This window comes from Euprymna scolopes, chromosome 33, assembly GCF_053919585.1.
Source record: "Euprymna scolopes isolate OS-2025 chromosome 33, ASM5391958v1, whole genome shotgun sequence".
NCBI classification, from domain to species: domain Eukaryota; kingdom Metazoa; phylum Mollusca; class Cephalopoda; order Sepiida; family Sepiolidae; genus Euprymna; species Euprymna scolopes.
The window spans coordinates 5,044,460-5,069,908 of record NC_136514.1 but is presented as its reverse complement, the minus strand read 5'-3'; the positions used below and the strand labels follow the sequence as shown (position 1 = coordinate 5,069,908).

At 34.5% G+C, this 25,449-nt stretch overlaps 1 protein-coding gene and 1 long non-coding RNA gene across 2 annotated transcripts in view; one reads left to right on the top strand and one right to left on the bottom strand.

Moving 5' to 3' along the window:
* The window catches only part of LOC145258115 (uncharacterized), a 32,994-nt gene extending 11,767 nt beyond the window's left edge, over positions 1-21,227 (top strand). Inside the window, exons 2-3 of the long non-coding RNA XR_013864046.1 lie at positions 20,484-20,605; positions 20,870-21,227. This is a non-coding gene — a long non-coding RNA (uncharacterized LOC145258115). The remainder of the gene's footprint in view (positions 1-20,483; positions 20,606-20,869) is intronic.
* The window catches only part of LOC145258114 (dual oxidase-like), a 175,801-nt gene that overhangs the window by 39,589 nt on the left and 110,763 nt on the right, over positions 1-25,449 (bottom strand). The window contains exons 18-22 of the mRNA XM_080115859.1: positions 25,212-25,295; positions 22,790-22,925; positions 20,451-20,544; positions 2,033-2,208; positions 349-382 (exon numbers count right to left, since the gene is read on the bottom strand). Coding sequence (XP_079971985.1) covers positions 349-382; positions 2,033-2,208; positions 20,451-20,544; positions 22,790-22,925; positions 25,212-25,295 — 524 coding nt within the window. The remainder of the gene's footprint in view (positions 1-348; positions 383-2,032; positions 2,209-20,450; positions 20,545-22,789; positions 22,926-25,211; positions 25,296-25,449) is intronic.

Genomic DNA, 25,449 nt, shown 5'->3' with positions numbered 1-25,449 from the left:
ATCTTGTTTAACTTGAGAATCCTTCTGTCAAACTCAGGAATTTGCACTAAATTTCGACCAGAACCCTTTATTTAATTCACAGGAGTAGCATGCTCTAGTTCTGTCAGCCATGACTAGGTAGAAGTCCTATCAATTCCCAAGCGTATTCTAAGTTTTCCCCGAGTTCGAGAAAATACACCTGAAAAAGATCGACGATTATATCGACCGAAATTGGCAGATGAATATTCTATTCTCAAAATTGGCAGATGAATATTCTATTCTCAAAATTGGCAGATGAGTATTCTATTCTCAAAATACAATTTCAACAATTTTCGCCGAAAATTTAATTAAAATCGAAAAAAATCTTACCAATTCTTTTTTGGTGGAAAACAGGCTTTGGGAGCTGAAAACAGAATTGAAAGATTTGGTTAGCTTAAAAAAATGCAAACTTAAATCTACATAGCTCTATCATCTATATTGAGCACTATATGAGACACATGTAGGTTATTATATATATGTACACATTGAAAAGTTTGACTTATGTCCAGGAAACCTACATCTAAAATTTCAAGTGTTTAAACCCAAAATTGATGGAGGAGTTTGGTAGAGTCTGCAAAGGTCAACTCTTTCAACTTTAACCTCTTGGCAGCCAAATTTTCGCCCACAAACTGATTAAAAAGATTGCTGCATGTCTGACTACCCTTTATGTAAAATTTTAAATGTTTAGACCCAAAATTGGCTGAATAGTTTGCTAGAGACCGCAAAGGCCACATCTTTGAACTTTGACCCCTTGGCAACCAAGTTTTCGGCCAAAAACCGATTAAAAGGCTTGCCCTATGTCTGAATGCACTTTATGTATAATTTCAAATGTTTTGAATAAAAATTGGCTGAGTAATTTGGTAGAGACCGCAGAGGTCAAATTGTTTTAAAAACTTTGACCCCAATTTTGACTCCTTAATATTCTTTTTGAGCTGAAATCAAATTAAAAAGTTGGATCCATGTCCAAGTAACTTATATCTAAAATTTCAAGTGTTTAGACCCAAGATTGATAGAGGAGTTTGGTAGAGTTTTCAAAGGTCAAATCGTTGAATATTGACCCCTTGACAGCCAATTTTCTGTCCGAAAACAGATTAAAAAGATTTTCCTAAATCTCAATACCCTTATGTCAAATCTCGAGTCTGTAGACTGAAAATTGACAGAGTAGCTTGGTAGGGAAATGTACACATTGACACACACCCAATTTAACTTTATATATATAGTGTAATAGACAAGGTCTAAATGAGCAAAATCTCAGTAAAATGTATTTAAAGGTTCCGTGCTCTGATTATTGCAGTTATGATAAGCTCAATATATATATATATATATATATATAAAAAAAAGGGTACAAAATTATCCTAAGAGGAAACCTAACAGAATCATATTTAGATGTACGATCGTTTCAGAGACGATATCCTTTTATTCATTCGATATTTACAAATAAAACCATTGAGAAATAAGTAAAATATTTCTGGATATCGTCTCCTCATCAGCATAAATGGAAGGGGAGGGGGGAGAAGACACCAAATTTTAACCAACTTATTGAAGTAAATATAGTTTGTGACTCTAGAACAAAAAATATATTTTTTTTTAAGTTGAAGCAAATTCTTTTGTTTATATGATTAATAATAATAGATATATGTCTATGGGATACAATTAAACTATTGTGTAATGAGTTTTTAATTGGTTGAATATTGTAGGTTTTCTTTTAATTTCCTTTTCGGATTATCGACATTATATATACATAGCTGCATTTTTCAATATTTCATTCTAAATAGCCAGTCATTTGCATTTATACAAAAAATTTCAGCCGCTTTCATCGATTACATATTCTCTCTGACCTAACATTTTTGGTAACATAATTTTACTTATTTACTCATAAATAACAATGGCCGACTCCTAATTTAATCGTCTGTCTTAGTTCTTCAGTCTATTCTTTTTTTCTCTAATAAATAAAACTTTTAAATATTAACAGCAATTCATTCGTACATTTCAAACCAATTGTACATTATATTACCTTTCCAATCAATTGTGCAGTTCAATAATTTGTCCATCTGTGGAGCAAGAATTTTGCAGAAATCTTCAAAGCTGAATTCAGTTTTCCCTTCCAGTCCTGATTGTTTAATCATGGCGTCCATTAAAGCATTCAGTTCATTTTCTTTTAGTTTGCTGTGACTCATTTCAAGCAGGGACCTAAAAACACAAACAGATTTTAAAAATAATTACAAGGGCGATTTGGAGGCCTCCCTTTATTTTGTCTTCTTACTACAGAAAATGCGCTCAGAAAGAAATACATAGCCACTTTTAACGATAAGATGTAATTTAATAAAAAGATTTAAAATTAGAACACATTTGTATCTAACAGGCAGTTTAATAATGTTACACAATGAGGGCTGATTTTAATTCTGAAAAATTTTGAATGACACTTTTAACGGTTAGACATTAGAGGTTAGAGGTAGAAGTCATGAAACCACCTGATTCCCAGGTGAAGATTTTCTGCCTCTTGGCTGGCGAGATTTCAAACAAGAAAGACGTGTTTAGTCTGCTGTCCCCAATGAGGCTACATTTTAACAAGGCAAGCTATCCGTCTGTCTGTCTACAGTTCTCACTCTTTCCTACATGTATGAAAGTAACTTATCTTTCTGATACTTTCTGTAACCGTGCTTTTCTTGTAATAAATCTTTATTAAAAAATAAACATTGGAGTCCGAGTGGTTTAGCAGCCGCAGAAAAACAGAAACTTACGTTTCTGACTATGAACTGCATATCATAGTTTATACACACATTGGTGAAAATATATACTACCAAGCTGCTCGGCGTTGCCCAGTCGTAAAATATACATAAATATATTTTACTTCATACAGAAACTATGACATGTGCATTCTAGTATTATGTGTTTTTCTAAACAGTTTACTTCTTGTAAGTAAAAAAAAATACTCGAGCTAAGATCGAAACCAAAACCTAAAGACAGTGAGTCAAGTACGATAACCATTAGGCCACCTTGACACGTTCTTTAAAAATTGTTTTCAAACTTATTTATTCTTAACATAATGTGAACGATTCACGCATGTGCAGTCATTAAACAGTTGACAAACATAAAAATTCTATGACGCCCAAGTACCAATTTTTCAATTTTACCCCTTAACAGCCCTTTTTTCTGGATGAAAACCGATTAAAAAGTATTCCATATGTCTGAATACCTATATACCAAAGTTCAAGTCTGTAGATAAAAAATCTGTTGAGTATATAGGTTGAGAAGTGTCCTCACACACACACACATATTCTCACTTTTATAGATATGATAGATATATATAGTCAAAGTCTGCCTGTTTGTCTGTTGGTCTATCCTCTTTTTCTCAGAAACTACTGGACCTGTCTCACTGAAATTTTGTATAGTCCTTTGCTATGGTAAGACACAGTGAACTAAGTTCTATGCTATCTGTTAAATGCACAGGAAGGGATTAATATTTTATGCAAAACTGAGTACAAATGTAACCATCCTTATTATTTGGATTCTTCGGACTACCGTTTTCATTTTGAGTGTCATTTTCCCAACGTTTCGGTCGATGTAACCTCCGACTTTCTTCAGTTGTATCTTGTCAAACTCGGGAATGTTTCTGTCGAACTCAGGTATTTGGACAGAATTTTGAGTGGAACCCTTTATTTACTTCACGGGTTAGCATGCTTTTCTTCATGGCTGACGGAATAAAGAATCCAAATAATATGAATAATCAATCCTCATCTCAAAAAGTCAGAAACATCAGATGCAACGATATTCAACTATCAATTTGGCATAAAGCACTTTAATTTCTAAGTCAACGGGCTATAACTTTTGCTTGTTTTAACAGGCTAAAAGTCTAGTCTATATATAACATTAGATAGAGAGGTTATATTGCTACAAGAGAGGGAGAGAGACGGTGGACGAGTATATATTTTACATTCATGTAATCTAATCTACTTGATAACTTCCGAGGCTTCCTTATATTAAGATTCTTATCTTTGTAACATTTTGTTTCTTCCTTCCTTAATTCGTACTTTACGCTTTGAAAAAGGCCAAATACAATTTTTGAAGACCAAACTGCTTTAAAAAAAGGCCAACTTCACGAAATTTAGCCTTAAAAAAACTGCCAATCTGGCAACCCTGAACAAGAATATAAGAGTAACCTTTCTTTGATGTAGCCTCGTTTTCGAGTACCATTATAATAATAGATGATCATTGTTGCAATGATATGAGAAAGGAACTCGTAGTAATTTCGACATGCACCGATCATTCACTGAAGAAAGAAGCCAGCAAAACATTCTGTAAAAAAGGGAACATTCGAAAGAAACAGGGTAAAAACATAAGATTGTCTACTTGGGCTGAAGGAGCAAATTAAAGATTGCTTCTTACAATATGATTTCATTATCTGTATTAAACTATGTAGTATAATATTTCTTAGTATTTATTAATTTATCTCATTTGGGTCAGGTCTCTATTTAAAATAAATGGACACCATTTTCATACATTTGTTAATAAATTAGCTGCATGTTGTTAGTTTTTCTGTCCAAAAATTAAAATTTTTGCACTATCCACAAAAATATCAGCTTTATCAAAACATTTTTGTTGATGAAATATTTTTCTCATTCCTTGAAATTCCCCACGTCCTACTAGTGTTAAATAAATCTTAAAAAATGACTTTGAATTTCACACATATTTATTTCTTCTTTAAAATGACACCTTCCATTTTTTTTTTCCTCTTTGAAAATTAAAAAAAGGAAAGAAAAAGAAACATATGAACGCTTTCCCTTATTTCGAATATTTCATGTGTTATGTATTGGCCTCCTGAAAGACGCCGAGTGGCCTTGCTAATTATCGATTGTAAGATCAACTATTATTATTAAAAATTAGATGTTTATTTAAAGGAATTATTATTATGAAAGAACATTATTATGATTATCGATATGAAAATTAGATTGTGTTACAAAGACAAATAATGTTTATAAGTTATGCAATGTAGTGGAGATCTTTGGAACAAATGAATAGAAATGTCAATTACATAAACAAAATAGGTTTTCAAGGCTATTTATAAACAATAAATTTGGCCAGAGAAAACGTGACTGAGAAGTCACCTGTTAGGTCTTTGTGTAGTCGAATAACGTAAACACAAAGAATTAGTTTTAATATATACAGGCAAGTTAGAGAAGGAAGTTAGGAGGTGAAGAGGGGAGTTGAAGAGGAGACGTCAGATAGCCCAGTCGGGACTTAAAAGTCAAGAGAAGAGTTAGTCGCTTTTATGACGCTAGGAAGAGGCGTATTCCAAGAATGTTGTAATCTCTAAAGATATCCGACCGGAACCAAAGAATAAACGTTGTTATATATAAACTAGCATTTCAGCCTGGCGTTGCCCGGGTGTTTGGATGTGTATGTTGAGCAAAAAAAAAAAAAAAATTGGTAGTAGGAAGACTGGCTCGAACCCGTTCCGCAAAGGAGGAAAAGAACAAGAAAAAAACCTGACGTCTATGCTGTTACGATCACCGCCAAACCGGGAGTGACATTTTTTAAAATTTAGGCTAGACAATCGAAAGGAGAGGATGACTAAAAAATATCGGCGAAAAAAGCGACCCCCCCCGTAGAAAAGTGCCCAGTTTAAGGTGAAGATATTTATGTTTTTAGCCAATTTTTTGAGATTCGTCGTCTAAAGGGTCGAATTTCAAAACGATACTGATCTTGAGAAAATCTGTTTCCTCTGTCGAAAGTGTTGGGCAAACATGCAAACATACATGCATACATTTATATATTGGTAACTAAAAGTTTCGACCCAAACCGATGAAAAAACTTGCCCTATCTCTGAATACCCTTTATGTAAAATTTCAAATGTTTTAGACCAGAAATTGTCTGAGTAATTTGGTAGAGACCGCAGAGGTTAATTTTTTTTTTGACTTTAACTCCTATTATGACCCCTAAAAATTTATTGTTTTGAGTTCAAATCAAGTTATTAAGTTGGATCCATGTCCAAGGAACCTATATCTAAAATTTCAAGTGTTTAGACCCGAAAATATCGGAGGAGTTTGGTAGAGTTCTCGGAGGTCAAATCGTTGAACTTTAACCCCTTAACAGCCAAATTTCCAGCCGACAACCGATTAGAAAGATTTTCCCAAATCTCAGTACTCTGTATATCGAATTTTGAGTCTGTAGACTTAAAATTGACAGAGTTATTGCGTAGGGAAATGTACACAGAAAGACAGACACACAAACACTTTCACTTTTATAGATATATACATAGATAGACTAATAGATTAAACAAAAATATATACGTATACATAAATATATATGGAAACAATTTTTTGTTTACTGTAAAGATTTTATGCAAATATTATGCAAGTATAAATCATGTAGAATATCTGCATGAATATAATTACACGTAATAGTTAACTAAAGATGATCATTCCATGAGAAAACCGAAAAAACTAATAGGGAATTAATTAAGATGAATGTTTAAAAGAATATGCAAATTAGCAAGATCTTTTGCTAGTGAATCCAATTCTACAACCCATATATAAGAAAATTGTATTTTCTTTTTAAATAAAAAGAAAAGAAGGGTTTTAATATGAATATCAATACACACAAAAGGAAAACGAATTTATAGGAATATAGATAGAACTATTGTGTCATGTCGTCTATGAACAACCAGGTATTTGTCTATTTGTTGTTTAAAATGTACCGTTTTAAATGTACTGTTCACAACCGTTGACGATACAATCATCACTCGACATCTTAAATGTACAGACGGTCGATTATATAGACCGCTATGATATACACCATCTTCATCATTCTTCAAAGAACTTGTCTCCAACTCGTCATTTGTTTGTACAAGTAATTTTATCTCCTTTCCTGTAAACATATTGTCAATACGTCATTCGTTTGTACACTTAATTGTCTTCCCCATCTGTAAACATATTGTTAATACGTCATTCGTTTGTACATTTAATTGTCTTCCCCATCTGTAAACATATTGTCAATACGTCATTCGTTTGTACACTTAATTGTCTTCCCCATCTGTAAACATATTGTTAATACGTCATTCGTTTGTACATTTAATTGTCTTCCCCATCTGTAAACATATTGTCAATACGTCATTCGTTTGTACACTTAATTGTCTTCCCCATCTGTAAACATATTGTCAATACGTCATTCGTTTGTACATTTAATTGTCTTCCCCATCTGTAAACATATTGTCAATACGTCATTCGTTTGTACATTTAATTGTCTTCCCCATCTGTAAACATATTGTCAATACGTCATTCGTTTGTACATTTAATTGTCTTCCCCATCTGTAAACATATTGTCAATACGTCATTCGTTTGTACACTTAATTGTCTTCCCCATCTGTAAACATATTGTTAATACGTCATTCGTTTGTACATTTAATTGTCTTCCCCATCTGTAAACATATTGTCAATACGTCATTCGTTTGTACACTTAATTGTCTTCCCCATCTGTAAACATATTGTCAATACGTCATTCGTTTGTACACTTAATTGTCTTCCCCATCTGTAAACATATTGTCAATACGTCATTCGTTTGTACACTTAATTGTCTTCCCCATCTGTAAACATATTGTCAATACGTCATTCGTTTGTACATTTAATTGTCTTCCCCATCTGTAAACATATTGTCAATACGTCATTCGTTTGTACATTTAATTGTCGTCCCCATCTGTAAACATATTGTTAATACGTCATTCGTTTGTACATTTAATTGTCTTCCCCATCTGTAAACATATTGTCAATACGTCATTCGTTTGTACACTTAATTGTCTTCCCCATCTGTAAACATATTGTTAATACGTCATTCGTTTGTACATTTAATTGTCTTCCCCATCTGTAAACATATTGTCAATACGTCATTCGTTTGTACACTTAATTGTCTTCCCCATCTGTAAACATATTGTCAATACGTCATTCGTTTGTACACTTAATTGTCTTCCCCATCTGTAAACATATTGTCAATACGTCATTCGTTTGTACACTTAATTGTCTTCCCCATCTGTAAACATATTGTTAATACGTCATTCGTTTGTACATTTAATTGTCTTCCCCATCTGTAAACATATTGTCAATACGTCATTCGTTTGTACACTTAATTGTCTTCCCCATCTGTAAACATATTGTTAATACGTCATTCGTTTGTACACTTAATTGTCTTCCCCATCTGTAAACATATTGTCAATACGTCATTCGTTTGTACACTTAATTGTCTTCCCCATCTGTAAACATATTGTCAATACGTCATTCGTTTGTACACTTAATTGTCTTCCCCATCTGTAAACATATTGTTAATACGTCATTCGTTTGTACACTTAATTGTCTTCCCCATCTGTAAACATATTGTTAATACGTCATTCGTTTGTACATTTAATTGTCTTCCCCATCTGTAAACATATTGTCAATACGTCATTCGTTTGTACACTTAATTGTCTTCCCCATCTGTAAACATATTGTTAATACGTCATTCGTTTGTACACTTAATTGTCTTCCCCATCTGTAAACATATTGTTAATACGTCATTCGTTTGTACATTTAATTGTCTTCCCCATCTGTAAACATATTGTCAATACGTCATTCGTTTGTACACTTAATTGTCTTCCCCATCTGTAAACATATTGTTAATACGTCATTCGTTTGTACATTTAATTGTCTTCCCCATCTGTAAACATATTGTCAATACGCCATTCGTTTGTACACTTAATTGTCTTCCCCATCTGTAAACATATTGTCAATACGCCATTCGTTTGTACACTTAATTGTCTTCCCCATCTGTAAACATATTGTCAATACGTCATTCGTTTGTACACTTAATTGTCTTCCCCATCTGTAAACATATTGTTAATACGTCATTCGTTTGTACACTTAATTGTCTTCCCCATCTGTAAACATATTGTTAATACGTTATTCGTTTGTACACTTAATTGTCTTCCCCATCTGTAAACATATTGTTAATACGTCATTCGTTTGTACATTTAATTGTCTTCCCCATCTGTAAACATATTGTCAATACGCCATTCGTTTGTACACTTAATTGTCTTCCCCATCTGTAAACATATTGTCAATACGCCATTCGTTTGTACACTTAATTGTCTTCCCCATCTGTAAACATATTGTCAATACGTCATTCGTTTGTACACTTAATTGTCTTCCCCATCTGTAAACATATTGTTAATACGTCATTCGTTTGTACACTTAATTGTCTTCCCCATCTGTAAACATATTGTCAATACGCCATTCGTTTGTACACTTAATTGTCTTCCCCATCTGTAAACATATTGTCAATACGTCATTCGTTTGTACACTTAATTGTCTTCCCCATCTGTAAACATATTGTTAATACGTCATTCGTTTGTACACTTAATTGTCTTCCCCATCTGTAAACATATTGTTAATACGTCATTCGTTTGTACATTTAATTGTCTTCCCCATCTGTAAACATATTGTCAATACGCCATTCGTTTGTACACTTAATTGTCTTCCCCATCTGTAAACATATTGTCAATACGCCATTCGTTTGTACACTTAATTGTCTTCCCCATCTGTAAACATATTGTCAATACGTCATTCGTTTGTACACTTAATTGTCTTCCCCATCTGTAAACATATTGTTAATACGTCATTCGTTTGTACACTTAATTGTCTTCCCCATCTGTAAACATATTGTCAATACGCCATTCGTTTGTACACTTAATTGTCTTCCCCATCTGTAAACATATTGTCAATACGTCATTCGTTTGTACACTTAATTGTCTTCCCCATCTGTAAACATATTGTTAATACGTCATTCGTTTGTACACTTAATTGTCTTCCCCATCTGTAAACATATTGTTAATACGTCATTCGTTTGTACATTTAATTGTCTTCCCCATCTGTAAACATATTGTCAATACGTCATTCGTTTGTACACTTAATTGTCTTCCCCATCTGTAAACATATTGTTAATACGTCATTCGTTTGTACACTTAATTGTCTTCCCCATCTGTAAACATATTGTTAATACGTCATTCGTTTGTACATTTAATTGTCTTCCCCATCTGTAAACATATTGTAAATACGTCATTCGTTTGTACACTTAATTGTCTTCCCCATCTGTAAACATATTGTTAATACGTCATTCGTTTGTACATTTAATTGTCTTCCCCATCTGTAAACATATTGTCAATACGCCATTCGTTTGTACACTTAATTGTCTTCCCCATCTGTAAACATATTGTCAATACGCCATTCGTTTGTACACTTAATTGTCTTCCCCATCTGTAAACATATTGTTAATACGTCATTCGTTTGTACACTTAATTGTCTTCCCCATCTGTAAACATATTGTTAATACGTCATTCGTTTGTACACTTAATTGTCTTCCCCATCTGTAAACATATTGTCAATACGTCATTCGTTTGTACACTTAATTGTCTTCCCCATCTGTAAACATATTGTTAATACGTCATTCGTTTGTACATTTAATTGTCTTCCCCATCTGTAAACATATTGTTAATACGTCATTCGTTTGTACACTTAATTGTCTTCCCCATCTGTAAACATATTGTTAATACGTCATTCGTTTGTACACTTAATTGTCTTCCCCATCTGTAAACATATTGTCAATACGTCATTCGTTTGTACACTTAATTGTCTTCCCCATCTGTAAACATATTGTTAATACGTCATTCGTTTGTACACTTAATTGTCTTCCCCATCTGTAAACATATTGTCAATACGTCATTCGTTTGTACACTTAATTGTCTTCCCCATCTGTAAACATATTGTTAATACGTCATTCGTTTGTACACTTAATTGTCTTCCCCATCTGTAAACATATTGTCAATACGTCATTCGTTTGTACACTTAATTGTCTTCCCCATCTGTAAACATATTGTTAATACGTCATTCGTTTGTACACTTAATTGTCTTCCCCATCTGTAAACATATTGTCAATACGTCATTCGTTTGTACACTTAATTGTCTTCCCCATCTGTAAACATATTGTCAATACGTCATTCGTTTGTACACTTAATTGTCTTTCCCATCTGTAAACATATTGTTAATACGTCATTCGTTTGTACACTTACTTGTCTTCCCCATCTGTAAACATATTGTTAGGACGTCATTCGTTTGTACACTTAATTGTCTTCCCCATCTGTAAACATATTGTCAATACGTCATTCGTTTGTACACTTAATTGTCTTCCCCATCTGTAAACATATTGTCAATACGCCATTCGTTTGTACACTTAATTGTCTTCCCCATCTGTAAACATATTGTCAATACGTCATTCGTTTGTACACTTAATTGTCTTCCCCATCTGTAAACATATTGTCAATACGCCATTCGTTTGTACACTTAATTGTCTTCCCCATCTGTAAACATATTGTTAATACGTCATTCGTTTGTACACTTGTCTTCCCCATCTGTAAACATATTGTCAATACGCCATTCGTTTGTACACTTAATTGTCTTCCCCATCTGTAAACATATTGTCAATACGTCATTCGTTTGTACACTTAATTGTCTTCCCCATCTGTAAACATATTGTTAATACGTCATTCGTTTGTACACTTAATTGTCTTCCCCATCTGTAAACATATTGTCAATACGTCATTCGTTTGTACACTTAATTGTCTTCCCCATCTGTAAACATATTGTCAATACGCCATTCGTTTGTACACTTAATTGTCTTCCCCATCTGTAAACATATTGTCAATACGTCATTCGTTTGTACACTTAATTGTCTTCCCCATCTGTAAACATATTGTCAATACGCCATTCGTTTGTACACTTAATTGTCTTCCCCATCTGTAAACATATTGTTAATACGTCATTCGTTTGTACACTTGTCTTCCCCATCTGTAAACATATTGTCAATACGCCATTCGTTTGTACACTTAATTGTCTTCCCCATCTGTAAACATATTGTCAATACGTCATTCGTTTGTACACTTAATTGTCTTCCCCATCTGTAAACATATTGTCAATACGCCATTCGTTTGTACACTTAATTGTCTTCCCCATCTGTAAACATATTGTCAATACGTCATTCGTTTGTACACTTAATTGTCTTCCCCATCTGTAAACATATTGTTAATACGTCATTCGTTTGTACACTTAATTGTCTTCCCCATCTGTAAACATATTGTTAATACGTCATTCGTTTGTACACTTAATTGTCTTCCCCATCTGTAAACATATTGTCAATACGTCATTCGTTTGTACACTTAATTGTCTTCCCCATCTGTAAACATATTGTTAATACGTCATTCGTTTGTACATTTAATTGTCTTCCCCATCTGTAAACATATTGTTAATACGTCATTCGTTTGTACACTTAATTGTCTTCCCCATCTGTAAACATATTGTTAATACGTCATTCGTTTGTACACTTAATTGTCTTCCCCATCTGTAAACATATTGTCAATACGTCATTCGTTTGTACACTTAATTGTCTTCCCCATCTGTAAACATATTGTTAATACGTCATTCGTTTGTACACTTAATTGTCTTCCCCATCTGTAAACATATTGTTAATACGTCATTCGTTTGTACACTTAATTGTCTTCCCCATCTGTAAACATATTGTCAATACGTCATTCGTTTGTACACTTAATTGTCTTCCCCATCTGTAAACATATTGTCAATACGTCATTCGTTTGTACACTTAATTATCTTCCCCATCTGTAAACATATTGTTAATACGTCATTCGTTTGTACACTTACTTGTCTTCCCCATCTGTAAACATATTGTTAATACGTCATTCGTTTGTACACTTAATTGTCTTCCCCATCTGTAAACATATTGTCAATACGTCATTCGTTTGTACACTTAATTGTCTTCCCCATCTGTAAACATATTGTCAATACGTCATTCGTTTGTACACTTAATTGTCTTCCCCATCTGTAAACATATTGTCAATACGTCATTCGTTTGTACACTTAATTGTCTTCCCCATCTGTAAACATATTGTCAATACGTCATTCGTTTGTACACTTGTCTTCCCCATCTGTAAACATATTGTCAATACGTCATTCGTTTGTACACTTAATTGTCTTCCCCATCTGTAAACATATTGTTAATACGTCATTCGTTTGTACACTTAATTGTCTTCCCCATCTGTAAACATATTGTCAATACGTCATTCGTTTGTACACTTAATTGTCTTCCCCATCTGTAAACATATTGTCAATACGTCATTCGTTTGTACACTTAATTGTCTTCCCCATCTGTAAACATATTGTCAATACGTCATTCGTTTGTACACTTAATTGTCTTCCCCATCTGTAAACATATTGTTAATACGTCATTCGTTTGTACACTTAATTGTCTTCCCCATCTGTAAACATATTGTCAATACGTCATTCGTTTGTACACTTAATTGTCTTCCCCATCTGTAAACATATTGTTAATACGTCATTCGTTTGTACACTTAATTGTCTTCCCCATCTGTAAACATATTGTCAATACGCCATTCGTTTGTACACTTAATTGTCTTCCCCATCTGTAAACATATTGTTAATACGTCATTCGTTTGTACACTTAATTGTCTTCCCCATCTGTAAACATATTGTCAATACGCCATTCGTTTGTACACTTAATTGTCTTCCCCATCTGTAAACATATTGTCAATACGCCATTCGTTTGTACACTTAATTGTCTTCCCCATCTGTAAACATATTGTCAATACGTCATTCGTTTGTACACTTAATTGTCTTCCCCATCTGTAAACATATTGTTAATACGTCATTCGTTTGTACACTTAATTGTCTTCCCCATCTGTAAACATATTGTTAATACGTCATTCGTTTGTACACTTAATTGTCTTCCCCATCTGTAAACATATTGTCAATACGTCATTCGTTTGTACACTTAATTGTCTTCCCCATCTGTAAACATATTGTCAATACGTCATTCGTTTGTACACTTAATTGTCTTCCCCATCTGTAAACATATTGTCAATACGTCATTCGTTTGTACACTTAATTGTCTTCCCCATCTGTAAACATATTGTCAATACGTCATTCGTTTGTACACTTAATTGTCTTCCCCATCTGTAAACATATTGTCAATACGTCATTCGTTTGTACACTTAATTGTCTTCCCCATCTGTAAACATATTGTTAATACGTCATTCGTTTGTACATTTAATTGTCTTCCCCATCTGTAAACATATTGTTAATACGTCATTCGTTTGTACACTTAATTGTCTTCCCCATCTGTAAACATATTGTCAATACGTCATTCGTTTGTACACTTAATTGTCTTCCCCATCTGTAAACATATTGTTAATACGTCATTCGTTTGTACACTTAATTGTCTTCCCCATCTGTAAACATATTGTTAATACGTCATTCGTTTGTACACTTAATTGTCTTCCCCATCTGTAAACATATTGTCAATACGCCATTCGTTTGTACACTTAATTGTCTTCCCCATCTGTAAACATATTGTCAATACGTCATTCGTTTGTACACTTAATTGTCTTCCCCATCTGTAAACATATTGTCAATACGCCATTCGTTTGTACACTTAATTGTCTTCCCCATCTGTAAACATATTGTCAATACGTCATTCGTTTGTACACTTAATTGTCTTCCCCATCTGTAAACATATTGTCAATACGTCATTCGTTTGTACACTTAATTGTCTTCCCCATCTGTAAACATATTGTTAATACGTCATTCGTTTGTACACTTGTCTTCCCCATCTGTAAACATATTGTTAATACGTCATTCGTTTGTACACTTGTCTTCCCCATCTGTAAACATATTGTTAATACGTCATTCGTTTGTACACTTAATTGTCTTCCCCATCTGTAAACATATTGTCAATACGTCATTCGTTTGTACACTTAATTGTCTTCCCCATCTGTAAACATATTGTTAATACGTCATTCGTTTGTACACTTAATTGTCTTCCCCATCTGTAAACATATTGTCAATACGTCATTCGTTTGTACACTTAATTGTCTTCCCCATCTGTAAACATATTGTCAATACGTCATTCGTTTGTACACTTAATTGTCTTCCCCATCTGTAAACATATTGTTAATACGTCATTCGTTTGTACACTTGTCTTCCCCATCTGTAAACATATTGTTAATACGTCATTCGTTTGTACACTTGTCTTCCCCATCTGTAAACATATTGTTAATACGTCATTCGTTTGTACACTTAATTGTCTTCCCCATCTGTAAACATATTGTCAATACGTCATTCGTTTGTACACTTAATTGTCTTCCCCATCTGTAAACATATTGTCAATACGTCATTCGTTTGTACACTTAATTGTCTTCCCCATCTGTAAACATATTGTCAATACGTCATTCGTTTGTACACTTAATTGTCTTCCCCATCTGTAAACATATTGTCAATACGTCATTCGTTTGTACACTTAATTGTCTTCCCCATCTGTAAACATATTGTTAATACGTCATTCGTTTGTACATTTAATTGTCTTCCCCATCTGTAAACATATTGTTAATACGTCATTCGTTTGTACACTTAATTGTCTTCCCCATCTGTAAACATATTGTCAATACGTCATTCGTTTGTACACTTAATTGTCTTCCCCATCTGTAAACATATTGTTAATACGTCATTCGTTTGTACACTTAATTGTCTTCCCCATCTGTAAACATATTGTTAATACGTCATTCGTTTGTACACTTAATTGTCTTCCCCATCTGTAAACATATTGTCAATACGCCATTCGTTTGTACACTTAATTGTCTTCCCCATCTGTAAACATATTGTCAATACGTCATTCGTTTGTACACTTAATTGTCTTCCCCATCTGTAAACATATTGTCAATACGCCATTCGTTTGTACACTTAATTGTCTTCCCCATCTGTAAACATATTGTCAATACGTCATTCGTTTGTACACTTAATTGTCTTCCCCATCTGTAAACATATTGTCAATACGTCATTCGTTTGTACACTTAATTGTCTTCCCCATCTGTAAACATATTGTTAATACGTCATTCGTTTGTACACTTGTCTTCCCCATCTGTAAACATATTGTTAATACGTCATTCGTTTGTACACTTGTCTTCCCCATCTGTAAACATATTGTTAATACGTCATTCGTTTGTACACTTAATTGTCTTCCCCATCTGTAAACATATTGTCAATACGTCATTCGTTTGTACACTTAATTGTCTTCCCCATCTGTAAACATATTGTTAATACGTCATTCGTTTGTACACTTAATTGTCTTCCCCATCTGTAAACATATTGTCAATACGTCATTCGTTTGTACACTTAATTGTCTTCCCCATCTGTAAACATATTGTCAATACGTCATTCGTTTGTACACTTAATTGTCTTCCCCATCTGTAAACATATTGTTAATACGTCATTCGTTTGTACACTTGTCTTCCCCATCTGTAAACATATTGTTAATACGTCATTCGTTTGTACACTTGTCTTCCCCATCTGTAAACATATTGTTAATACGTCATTCGTTTGTACACTTAATTGTCTTCCCCATCTGTAAACATATTGTCAATACGTCATTCGTTTGTACACTTAATTGTCTTCCCCATCTGTAAACATATTGTCAATACGTCATTCGTTTGTACACTTAATTGTCTTCCCCATCTGTAAACATATTGTCAATACGTCATTCGTTTGTACACTTAATTGTCTTCCCCATCTGTAAACATATTGTCAATACGTCATTCGTTTGTACACTTAATTGTCTTCCCCATCTGTAAACATATTGTCAATACGTCATTCGTTTGTACACTTAATTGTCTTCCCCATCTGTAAACATATTGTCAATACGTCATTCGTTTGTACACTTAATTGTCTTCCCCATCTGTAAACATATTGTCAATACGTCATTCGTTTGTACACTTAATTGTCTTCCCCATCTGTAAACATATTGTCAATACGTCATTCGTTTGTACACTTAATTGTCTTCCCCATCTGTAAACATATTGTCAATACGTCATTCGTTTGTACACTTAATTGTCTTCCCCATCTGTAAACATATTGTCAATACGTCATTCGTTTGTACACTTAATTGTCTTCCCCATCTGTAAACATATTGTCAATACGTCATTCGTTTGTACACTTAATTGTCTTCCCCATCTGTAAACATATTGTTAATACGTCATTCGTTTGTACACTTAATTGTCTTCCCCATCTGTAAACATATTGTCAATACGCCATTCGTTTGTACACTTAATTGTCTTCCCCATCTGTAAACATATTGTCAATACGCCATTCGTTTGTACACTTAATTGTCTTCCCCATCTGTAAACATATTGTCAATACGTCATTCGTTTGTACACTTAATTGTCTTCCCCATCTGTAAACATATTGTCAATACGTCATTCGTTTGTACACTTAATTGTCTTCCCCATCTGTAAACATATTGTTAATACGTCATTCGTTTGTACACTTGTCTTCCCCATCTGTAAACATATTGTCAATACGTCATTCGTTTGTACACTTAATTGTCTTCCCCATCTGTAAACATATTGTTAATACGTCATTCGTTTGTACACTTAATTGTCTTCCCCATCTGTAAACATATTGTCAATACGTCATTCGTTTGTACACTTAATTGTCTTCCCCATCTGTAAACATATTGTCAATACGTCATTCGTTTGTACACTTAATTGTCTTCCCCATCTGTAAACATATTGTCAATACGTCATTCGTTTGTACACTTAATTGTCTTCCCCATCTGTAAACATATTGTCAATACGTCATTCGTTTGTACACTTAATTGTCTTCCCCATCTGTAAACATATTGTTAATACGTCATTCGTTTGTACACTTAATTGTCTTCCCCATCTGTAAACATATTGTCAATACGTCATTCGTTTGTACACTTAATTGTCTTCCCCATCTGTAAACATATTGTTAATACGTCATTCGTTTGTACACTTAATTGTCTTCCCCATCTGTAAACATATTGTCAATACGCCATTCGTTTGTACACTTAATTGTCTTCCCCATCTGTAAACATATTGTTAATACGTCATTCGTTTGTACACTTAATTGTCTTCCCCATCTGTAAACATATTGTCAATACGCCATTCGTTTGTACACTTAATTGTCTTCCCCATCTGTAAACATATTGTCAATACGCCATTCGTTTGTACACTTAATTGTCTTCCCCATCTGTAAACATATTGTCAATACGTCATTCGTTTGTACACTTAATTGTCTTCCCCATCTGTAAACATATTGTTAATACGTCATTCGTTTGTACACTTAATTGTCTTCCCCATCTGTAAACATATTGTCAATACGTCATTCGTTTGTACACTTAATTGTCTTCCCCATCTGTAAACATATTGTCAATACGCCATTCGTTTGTACACTTGTCTTCCCCATCTGTAAACATATTGTCAATACGTCATTCGTTTGTACACTTAATTGTCTTCCCCATCTGTAAACATATTGTTAATACGCCATTCGTTTGTACACTTAATTGTCTTCCCCATCTGTAAACATATTGTCAATACGTCATTCGTTTGTACACTTAATTGTCTTCCCCATCTGTAAATATATTGTCAATACGTCCACGTCATCGTCTCGTGTCAGCATCATAGCACAAATTTTATGTCTGTAAGATTTGGCCTGCCACTAACAACGTAACATCTGCATTTTTTTTTTTTTTTTTACAAACGAGTCATCACTTATCAAGGCCCGGAGGTCACTCGAAGATAAGGTTTAATGAGTGTACTGTAGTCAATGGGATAATGTCATAGTAATCGTCAGTCGTGGAAATTTGGTAAATTGGATTACTTAAGGGGGCGATGCATCAAGAGCTTGTTTATGTTGGACTTGAAGACGGCTATATTGTAGTTAGTTGGAAAGCAGGAAAACGGAACAGAGTTCCACAGGTGTGGAGTTCTAAGAAAGAAGCTTTGTTCATGGAATCTGCGTTTAGGTTTAGGCACAGATAATCAGTGGAGGAAATTATTGATAGTGGTTTCAGCTGGAAGAGTGTTTTTTGTCAAAGTTTGCCGAGATGGGGACCATAGATTGGAGCTCAGACGAGCACTCGCCATGAAAATAACGATAAAGTGTAGACAGGCTCGCAACGTCTCTTCTGTGGGAAAGAGGTTGCAGGGAATAGAAAAGGGTACTCCCCACTAGGCTATGGAGTCTATTTTGAACTCTGTCAAGGCAGGATACACTGCTTCTAGCAGCTCCTGCCCAGATGTGGCAACAGTACTCCATCCTTGGATGTACTTGGCTCTTATACAGGTAGAAAATTGCATCAGCAGCGACATATGTAATGATCTCACCATATACACGCGCGTACACAACAACACGCGTTACATACACACAACTCCGCTACGTAATACATGCAAATAAAAAGAAAGGAAAGGAAAACAGTTGCCATAAAAATAACGGTAGCACCAGATGCCAAACAGGTATTACCATTCCTACCATTCCAGGCCAAAATGGACTTGAGAGCAATGATAACTGAGAGGCAACTCCACGTTCCCCATAGCTCCGAAATGGGTTGCTCACCACTGGATTTTAAGGTTATACCCAGGACTGGAAGATTACGAATTGCTGGATGACACCTATTATGGTGTCACAAAAAATATAGTATGCATTGTCTGAATAATTGCTTTAATTGTTAACTAGCCGGCCACCTGGCGTTGTCCGGCTGTACAGTATGCTTAAACATGATATTTTAATGTATGCAGATTGCATATGTATTATTATAGAATCAATCCTCTATTGATTATTATATATTACGAAGAATAATTTGCCCGGTAGACTAATGCGCAAAAAAAAAAAAAATAAATAAATAAATAAAATAATGATAATGTCGTTCATCAAGTTCCGTTGGTGTTTGTTTGCAATATCACGTCAGCTGATATTTGGGCTTGACGATTTAAAAAAATAGTCTTTCTTATTTTATAGATGAAAAAGAATTTTTACAGGGGAATATTTTACGTTACACCGGGGTAACGTAAAATATTCACCTGTAAAAGACTATTTTTAAGATCGGATTTTTTCGATACTTATCGGATGAATTTCTGTACAAAACATATCTAAGAACACCGCCAGACATATAAATTACCTTTGTGTGAAATTTGCAAAAGATAGGCTCTGAAACGGCTGAGCCTATGAGAAAGGAACACACACACACACACACAAAGTAACTTTTATAGAACAGTAGAGATAGAGATTATACCTATTTACTATGCCTCCCCACGGGACAGAGTTAGACACCAGGGTCGTTTTTTAACGTGGAGAAAAGGTACAAAAATAAAAATTGTCTCAGTCGTGAAGGATTTCTCCTCCACCGAAAGAGAACAAGAAAATGAAGTGCAGCATCTGAAGAACAGATACTACACTTTGATCTTGGCCAAAAGGATTTTTGTATTTGAAAAATGTCAAAATGTATACCCCCCCCCCAAAAAAAAAAAAACTTACTGGAACATTCTTGTTAATTGATGTTTGTTTAAGGTATCACTGGAATTCATATCGTACATGCGAAAAAGCATCTGAAGTTTGTCCTGACAAGTTCCTGCAAAGAAGAGAAAATATTTTCAATATGGCCGATATTTCATCAGACGAATGAATAAAAGGTTAGTGATGGGACGATTCCATATTTTTTCTGATTCTGATAAAATTACCAATTCCGATTCCAATAAATATATTTAAGTTATGTTGAAAAAAAATCAACTAACAATGTGCTTACATGATCTTTTTTAGCATAATTTTGTGTGAAAACAATATATATATATATATATATATCCAGGCACATTTGATTAAATACAACAGAGTTTTCTTTCATCTTTTTTTTTTTTTATTGATTTTCTCAATTTGCCGAGCATTTTTTCTCGTTTCAGTTAGTAAGTTGGACGATGATCAATATATATGGAAGACGGAGCTCCTTGTGACCCTGCTAGGGCAACACAACATTGGTTGAGCCAAAATGGGATAAATAAACTTCCATTGTCAAGTCAGTCCCTGGATATGAACCCAATTGAAAATCTTTGAGGTATATTAGACTGGAACCTTCACAAAAAAAAAAGGAAGCCATCTTCTAAGTCTGAACTTTTAGCATCATTGTGCGAGATATGGCAAGAAATTCCTGAAGATGATATTCGTCGACTGATCAATGCCATGCCTAAAAGGGCATTAAAAACAGCAAAGGAAATGTCAACCAAGTATTAGTTATTGAATTTGTTATCATTTATTTATTTAAACAGAAAATACACTTCTAATAACAATCAATCAATCAATCAATCAATCAATCGCTGAACATCTATATCAGTCTAGATTGTAGCTAAAAAATACTGTTCTGGAAATCGAAAGTCTAAATTGAGAAAAGGCAAAACAACGTTAAGTAGAATTTTGTATATATATATATATATATATATATATATATATATATATATATATATATATGAATTTATGATTTAGAAATTGTATTTATGTATTTAACAAAGTAAAAAAAAAAATCCAACTTGACATTTTTTTTTCAAGTGCAAATGAAATACATTTATTCGTGGTTCTTCCAAAACGATGCGTTTCACTATCTTGACAAAAGTCCTTTCACAAACACGTGCTTTTTAAAAGTCTCTCTCCTCGTCACCTAGCACCGACCGTCAGCCAGCGCTTTCTCTCCCTCGACTTTACATGTTCATCTTGCTTGGTATGATACTTGCTTTGCTGCTTGACCACATACTGTCTTTTTCTCTGCTTTATTTTGTGATGCAAGATCGTGCACTCTTGCTAATTTGCATATGTGCTTAACAGCTACTGCTGCTGCTAATATTTCGCTAGTCAGCTATGCTTCGACTGCTGCTGCTGCTTTTCTCACATGCGCCCATAGTACTCTGTTACATTCCCTGATAAAATTGTGTCCGAAATTGGCATATGACACCACACTCTATAATAATCAAGAGGGGGGAAAAGGAAAGTACACATATTCAAGGTAATGGCAGAAACCCTTAGAAAACGAACTTTTGTCGATTGTGAAATGGGACTGTAAATGCATAATAACATTTAATGCTACTAAGACTAAGCTGTTTTCCTTCAACAACTACAAAAACCCTTCTCAATCACCAATTGCCATGACAAATAACCTACATGAGAGACGATCTTTCGAAATCCTTGGTCTAACATTCACAAGGAACATAAATTGGAACAAATACATTGAGGACATTGCAAAGACTGCTGCAAAGAGGATGAGTTCTATCTAGTGTGCTAGAAAATCATACAACAGAGAGTATTCTTAATATTTACAAAGCCACAATTCGCTCATACATGGAATATTGTTGCCACACCTGGGCTGAATTATCTACCACCAGTCTCAACACTCATAGACAAGATCCCCCCTCCCCCCCCCAAAAAAAAAGGTCTCAAATATAATAGGTCCCACACTATCGGCCAAACTCCAACCACAGTACCATTGCTACAAAATTTGTGCCCCCTTAATGTACACGCTTCTGACTAATGTGTCAAGCAACAAAATCCCACCCCTTCATTGTTGAGATCCTGAGATGCCGCAAAGCCTTCTACTCTAATAATTTCTGCCTCAAGACTGTTAGACTATAGAATTCCTTCCCTGTTTCCTGCTTCTCTGACTACTAACCTGCAAAAGTTTAAATGTGATGTGAACAGACATCTCGGCTGCTCAACTCGTCTCAGTTCACTGTTTGATAGAACGATCCCAAATTACGTTCCAAGTTTTTGGTTTAGGTGAAGAAAAAAAAACAGAATTTTTAAGGACCAAAAATTAAAAGCCACAAAATTCAACAAACCTTTTGTGAAAAGAACAACAATGCTTAAAAATTCCCTGATCGAAATGTAATTGTTCTTATCGGAATCGGCCAGCGTAAACATCCTTTCCACAAAATCGGAGTCGATTTTCAGAGCAAGCGACTCCGCAAATTCTGCCTGAAAAACACAAAATAGAAATTTTTTTGAACTTTTAACGAAAACTGTGGTTGTAATGAATGTAAATAATGTGATTTCAAACTTATTTGCCACGGAGAAGAAACTCATGACAGAAGAATATCTTTTTTATGAGTTTGTAATTTATTATACAAATATATTACGTTGTCCCAAAAGTTTGTAATTTATTATGCAGATATATTAGTATGTCCTAAAAGTTTGTAAACACTTGCAAAAAATTTAAAAATTTTCTCGCTAAGTAATAACAAACAAAAAAAAAATCTATCTATATATCTATAAAAGTGAAAGCGTGTGTGTGTGTACATTTCTCTACACAATAACTGTCAATTTTAAGTCTACAGACTCGAAATTTGATATACAAGGTATTGAAATATGAGAAAATCTTTTCAATCCATTTTCGGCCAGAAATTTGGCTGTTAAGGTGTCAAAATTTCAAGGATTTGACCTTTGAGAACTCTACCAAACTCCCCCGACAATTTTGGGTCTAAACACTTGAAATTTTAGATATAGATTCCTTGGACATGATCTAACTTAATAACTTGATTTGAGCCCAAAACAATAAATTTTAAGGGGTCATAATAGGGGTCAAAGGTAAAAAAAATTTGACCTCTGCGGTCTTTACCAAATTACTCAGACAATTTCTGGTCTAAACATTTAAAATTTTACATAAAGGGTATTCAGAAATAGGGCAAGCTTTTTAATCGGTTTGGGTTGAAAATTTGAGCTACCAATATGTAAATGTATGTATGTTTGCAGGTCTGCCTAAAACTTTCGACAGAGGCGACGGATTTTCATAAGATCAGTATCGTTTTGAAGCTCGACCCTTCAGACGACAAATATTGAAAAATTGGCTAAAAACAAAGTCCTCAAATTAATGACCAAGACTTTCTGCCATCGATCTGCAAGCTTTCGGATATGGTCAAAGTACCATTCAGCCGGCTTGGAATCAAAGAATTCTTGACACACTTCCTTGATTTCATCAAACGAGTCGAACCGGCAGCCCTTCAGAAAGTGTTGAATTGAGCGGAAAATGCCGTAATCTGATGGAGCATAATCAGGACTGTAGGTTGCATGTCGCTTAGCATTGTGTTGCTGCATCAAATCACATTTTGGTTGATGAGAGTTGGGTACTTTTGCTTCAACTTATCAGAGACCCATTCCAGTTGCTTACAATAAAGTTCGGCACTGATGGCACGATCATTCGGAACCAAGACAAAATGCACGATTTCTTTTAAATTCCATCGAATTCACATGATTTCTTGCCGAATCGATCTTGTTTTGGAACCGACAGTCTCTTTACCTTTCTGAACCCATCTATTGTCTCAATTGTGCTGAACCAGATAGACTAATTTCTCGTCCAATGTCAAAACGCGCTTCCAAAAATGCTCATGCAATGGATTGCTGAGCAATTTACGACAAATCTCAACTCGTCTGTTGGCATGTGCTTTGGTGAGTTTGTACGGATGTTGGCGCGGCTTTTTGTGAACAAAGGCAAGTTGCTCTAAGTGTCAGTGAATTGTTGATTTGTCAACTCCAAGCTCGTCAGCCAATTCTTGAGTGCTCGATGAAGGCGCAATGTCCAACTCGGTTTGCAAGTCTCCATCATCCAACTTTAACAGCCGTCCCGAACGAGGCTTATCTCCAGAATCGAAACGTTTGTACCATTTTGAGATCGCCGCATATGCAATTGTTCCTTCACCCTCAGCAGCACAAATCTCATCTGCGGTTTTCCTTGTTGAAAGACCTCGGACCTCATTTCCAACAGTAACACATAAAAACTCGCAGTTAAATTTTATCAAATTCCATCTGGAATAGAAAGATGAAGTGCTCAATGAAGGCACAATGTCCAACCCATGACGGAATCCGATTCAACTCGTCTATGGTGAGTACTGCTAGCTAGAAACATTCAGTCACAATTCAGGGCTGCAAATTACTTCTTTATAGATATCGCTCAAGACAAGGCACGAAGCTACTTAATGTAAGGAGCTAACAAGAACGAAAGATGATTATCACAAAGACAGGAGATGCATATTTACCTTAGTCTTAAAAAGACTAAGGCTATAGGTAAAAGGAAAACAGTGAACAGGAAGAGAGTTCCACAACCTTGCAGTTCTTGGAAAGAAGCTACTGGAATAGGAAGTTGTATTAGAATGAGGTATTAAAACATTGAATTTATGGAGACCACTAGACGAGTCAAACGAGCTGGAACAAAGGAGGCAGAGAATAGATCAGACAATTCTGATGAACAAATGTCATAGTAGTACTTACTTTCGTCATTTCAAATTCCAAAAGTTCTTTGGTTTGCTGGAACTGAACATGGTCCAAGGATGGATCGTAGTCCAAATGGAAAGCCTGTTTATACATAGAAAAATAATGGTTAATTCATTCTGCATTGAAATGTGTTTAAGTAATTATGGTGGCTCATCTTCTTATGAACTGTGTGGTTCGTAGAATGACAAAGCAAATAATGAACAGGTAATGATATGTTTAGGAATTTTTGAGATGA